The sequence below is a fragment of the Suncus etruscus genome, chromosome 14 (genome assembly GCF_024139225.1).
Source record: "Suncus etruscus isolate mSunEtr1 chromosome 14, mSunEtr1.pri.cur, whole genome shotgun sequence".
In the NCBI taxonomy this organism is placed as follows: domain Eukaryota; kingdom Metazoa; phylum Chordata; class Mammalia; order Eulipotyphla; family Soricidae; genus Suncus; species Suncus etruscus.
Window position 1 is genome coordinate 61,826,659 of NC_064861.1, and position 5,000 is coordinate 61,831,658.

A 5,000-nucleotide genomic window follows, 5' to 3' on the forward strand; every position below is an offset into this window, starting at 1 on the left:
AGCGTGAAGAAATACAAGAAAAAGAAGTTGGGATTGGTGTGATAGCACAGTGAATAAGGTGTTTGCCTTGCATGAGGCCAACCTGGGTTGGATCCCTGGTATCCCATATGGTCCCCTGAGCCTGTCAGGAGTAATTTCTGAGCTCAGAGCCAGGAGTAACCCCTGAGTGTGTGGTCCGGAAACAACAACAAAAGAAAGTAAAAGTATTCAATTTAGTGGGCTGGAGAGATAGCACAAAAGTAGGGTGTTTTCCTTGCACAAGTCTGACCAAGAATGGACCTGGGTTAGATTCCTGGCATTCCATATGGTCCCCCCCAGCCTTCCAGGAGTGATTTCTGAGCACAGAGCCAGGAGTAACCCCTGAATGCTGCTGGGTATGGCTCCAAAACCAAAAATATAAAATAAAAAAAAATTTAATTTGGATGGGTCAGAGCAGTGGCACAGCAATAGGTCATTTGCCTTGCTCATGACTGACCTAGGACAGAGGGACAGCAGTTTGATTCCTCAGCATCCCATATGGTTGCCCAATCAAGGAGCAATTTCTGAGCTCATAGCCAGGAATAACCCCTGAGTGTCACCAGATGTGGCCCAAAAACCAGAAGAAGAAGAAGAAGAAGAAGAAGAAGAAGAAGAAGAAGAAGAAGAAGAAGAAGAAGAAGAAAAGAAGAAGAAGAAGAAGAAGAAGGAGGAGGAGGAGGAGGAGGAGGAGGAGGAGGAGGAGGAGGAGAAGAAGAAGAAGAGAAGGAAGGAAGAAAGAAAGAAAGAACAGGAAGAAACAACAGGAAGAAGGAAGTAGAAATATCTATTTACAGGTGTCATGACCATGCATATAAAAGCCAAAAGAAATTCTCTAAGAAATTGCTGTATATGGAGTCAGAGAGCTAGCACAGTGTTAAGGTGTTTGCCTTGCATGCAGCTTACCCAGGATGGGCCTGGATTTGACCCCCGGCATCCCACATGGACCCCCAAGTCTGCCAGGAGCAATTTCTGAGCACAGAGCCAGGAGTAACCCCTGAGCACTGCTGGGTGTGGCCCCAAAACAAAACAACAACAAAAAGAAATCTCTGTATGTGAATTTAGCAAGTTTGAAGAGTACAGATTGATCTAAATAATGGTCTTTATATACTAGCAATGAACAATTAAAAATAATTCCACAGGCCAGAGTGATAGCACAGTGGGTAAATCATTTGCCTTGCACATGACCAACCTGGGTTTGATCCTTGCATCCCATTATGGTTCCCTGAGCTTGCCAGGAATAACTCCTGAACACTGCCCAAAACAAACAAACAAAAAAAAACCCAACAAAACAAACCACCAATTCCAGCTAGAGAGTGGGCTAGCTTAGTGGTCTATCTGTATGATTTGCATGCAGGCAGCTTGGATTCAATCCCCAGAACTTCATGATCCTCCCCTGAGCACACATATGGGAGTAGCCCCAAAGCACCACTGGGTGTGGCCTACAAATAAAAACATACAAAAAAAGGATGAATTTTTTTAAGTTTTTGATATTTGAGACACACTCAGCAGTGCTCAGTGGTATTCCTGGCTCTGGCTCTGGCTCAGTGCTCAGGGGTCCATATGTTGTGCCAAGGACTCAAGGATAGAACTCATATTGGTCCAGCCACTGTGCTCAGAAGATGGGATTTTTTTTGAGGGGAGAGGGATTTTGGGCCACATTCATCACTATTTGGGAAAAGTCTTATGCTCAGAGTGCTGGAGATTTGACATGGGGTTGGCCACATGAAAGTCAAATGACTTATCTCTTAAGTCTCCAAGAGATAAATTTTATTTTGAGATATATAGCTGTACTAAGTGCTTACTCCTGGCTTTATGCTCAGTAATCACACCTGGTGGGTGTCAGTGTACCATGAATTGGAGGGGATTGAACCAGATTGGCTGCAGGCAAGTCAAGTGCCATCCTTACTGTACTATCTTCTCCACCCATCTTAAGGAATTCTTAAGAGCGCTCGCAAGGTGGTGTAGCTGCCATAGTACAGCATATGCCTTGCATGCATGTGACCATAGGTTCAGTGAGGGAATTGAACTGCTAAGAGTGCCAAAAAAGGAAAGTTTGCACCTCCATCCATAAATCCTGTTAAAATCTCCCTTTTGGGGGGCCAGAGAGATAGTACGGAGGTAAGGAATTTGCCTTGCATGCAGAAGGACGGTGGTTCGAAACCCAGCATCCCATATGGTCCCCCGAGCCTGTCAGGAGCAATTTCTGAGTGTAGAGCCAGGGAGTAACCCCTGAGCACTGCCAGGTGTGACCCCCCCCAAAGAAAACAAACAAAAAAACTTCCTATTTTGAGGGAGGAAAAATAAGGATCAGCTCTGACACAAGGATCTTGGCTTAAGAGTTTGGCCCTCAATGAGTATTCCATGCACAAGGTAGACTAAGGAGTCTGCAAGGAGGCAAGAAGTTCAAGATGTAATTGTTTTGAAATTTTCTTCCTGAGACAGCTGAGGAGTCAGACCTGAGCAGAATCATCCCAAATCAGGGAGGGCCGTTATTCACAGGCAAGAATTGCAGGGAGGGGGATTGTAGTATATGTCATACAAGTCCTTGCCAGACTGGAAATAGTATAGCCCTAGAATTTTCTACCACACCCAGACTCCAAAGTAGTTCTCCTTGCCACAGATTTCTCTTCTCCAAAGGAGTTCCTTTCAAATAAAAATTTTGGTGGGAGGAGTTTGGGACACACACAGGGGCTCTCAGGGGTTACTCTTGGCTACACGCTCAGAAATCATTCTTGGCAGGCTCAGGAGACCACATGGGATACTGGAGATAGAACCCGGGTCCATCTCCAATTGGCCGAGTGCAAGGAAAACTCCCTAGTGCTGTGCCCGCCCTTAAATCAAATTTTCCTTTCTCTTTATTGGGTGGGTGGGGGGTTGGGTCATACCCAGAGATGCTCAAGGGTTACTCCTGACTCTGCACTTAAGAATCAGTCCTGGAGGGCCAGAAAGATAGCATGGAGGTAAGGCGTTTGCCTTTTATGCAGAAGGCCATTGATTTGAATACCAGCATCCCATATGGTCCCCCGAGCCTGCCAGGAGTGATTTCTGAGCGTGGAGCCAGGAGTAACCCCTGAGCGCTGCCGGGTATAACCCAAAAACAAAACAAAAAAGAATCACTCCTGGGACCGGAGCTGTGTGGCGATAGACGTAAGGTGTCTGCCTTGCAAGCGCTAGCTTAGGACGAACTAGACGCAGTTCGAACCCCCGGAGTCCCATATGGTGCCCCCTCCCACGCCAGGAGTGATTTCTGAGCGCATAGCAAGGAGTAACCCCTGAGCGTCAACGGGTGTGCCCCCCCCCCAAAAAAAAAAGAATCACTCCTGGTGGTGCTCAGGAGGGACTATATGAGATACTGAGAATTGAATCCTGGTCACTTGTGTGTAAGGCAAGTACCCGCTGTACTATCGCTCCGACCCCCCTAAATCAATTTCTTTTGGGGGTGCCACCCGATGGCGCTCAGAGGTTACTCGTGGCTCTGCACTTCAGAAATCGTTCCTGTCAGGCTTAGGGACAATATGGGATGCCGGGAATCACCTAGGTCGGCTGCATGCAAGGCAAAACGCTCTAGCTATTATAACTCCAGGCCCCAACCTCAATCAATTTCTTAAAGCTCAGACCCTATTTTACACTCAACTCCTCAGAACTCAGTTCTTTCACGTTTCAGATCTGCAGTTTCCCCATCTTACTTGAGAGACTTGCCCCCCTCGCCATTCCATCCCTGCCTTCTCGTGCCCCCTCGCCCCTGCCAATTCTATTCCAGGCCGCCCAATTCTTCGGATCTGGATCCCGCAGTTCAGCCCATTAATTGCCTTGTTTCTGAGGACTTTACGGCCAAGATACATACCCCAAAATCTTTCCGCCCTGGAGTCCCCGAAACCCTTCGAGCTAAAAACCCTTCCTCTCTCAGAGCAAGTGCATTCTCCCATCTCCTCAGATTTAGCGTCCCCCAAATTAGTCAGGTCCCCGTCACCCTGAGCTCGAATTGTGCCCACAATGCGCCCCACTTCTTCATATCTGGATGCCCCAGTTCAGCCCATTCATTGCCTTGCTTCTGAGAACTTCGGGGCCAAGATGCACACACCCCAAATCTCTCTGCCCTGGAGTCCCCGAAATCCTTCCAGCTAAGAACCCTTCCTCCCTCAGAACAAGTGCATTCTCCCATCTCCTCAGATTTAGCGTCCCCCTCAAAGTCAAAGCCTGAACTCTATCTCTCCATCTTTTGCCCCAGAGTCAGGTCCCGTCACCCTGAGCTCGAATTGTGCCCACAATGCGCCCCACTTCTTCATACCTGGATGCCCCAGTTCTGCCCTTTCATTCATTGTCTTGCTTCTGAGAACTTCGGGGCCAAGATGCACACACCCCAAATCTTTCTGCCCTGGAGTCCCCGAAATCCTTCCAGCTAAAAACCCTTCCTCCCTCAGAGCAAGTGCATTCTCCCATCTCCTCAGATTTAGCGTCCCCCTCAAAGTCAAAGCCTGAACCCTATCTCTCCATCTCTTGCCCCAGAGTCAGGTCCCGTCACCCTGAGCTCGAATTGCGTCCACAATGACCCCACTTTGCTGAGGTATTTTGGAAGTCAAGTCCCTGAAGCCCCCATCAGCGCGGGCTCCGTACCATGGTCAGAGCTCCAGCTGAGGCGAGCTGGCGCGCGACCGGGCTTTAACGGTCCCCGGGAGCGAGGCGGCGCGCGACACGTGCCGAGGGGGCGTGGCCTGTCTGAGGGGGCGTGGCCTGGCGCGCGCGGGGCGGGCCCGCGGACCAGCGGCAGATGAGCGGCGCGGATGGCGGAGCAATGGGAGCTGGACGAAGAGGGTCTCCGCCGCCTGGGGGCGCTGAGCCTGGAGCAGCCGGGTAGGGCTCGGCGCGGGGGCGGGGGCTCAAGGGAGAAAACCCAAGTAGGGGCCAGTGAGAGACCGAGAACGAGGGCTTGAGGGCGAGGAGAAACCAGAGCTCTGAGAGAGCTGAGAAGGGCTTTGGGGCGA

General features: G+C 49.9%; 1 protein-coding gene across 1 annotated transcript in view; it reads left to right on the forward strand.

Annotated features, from left to right (window-relative positions):
* The first annotated feature begins 4,799 nt into the window (after positions 1 to 4,799).
* LRRC36 (leucine rich repeat containing 36) overlaps positions 4,800 to 5,000 on the forward strand; it is a 66,630-nt gene continuing 66,429 nt past the window's right edge. Inside the window, exon 1 of the mRNA XM_049786378.1 lies at positions 4,800 to 4,869. Coding sequence (XP_049642335.1) covers positions 4,800 to 4,869 — 70 coding nt within the window. The remainder of the gene's footprint in view (positions 4,870 to 5,000) is intronic.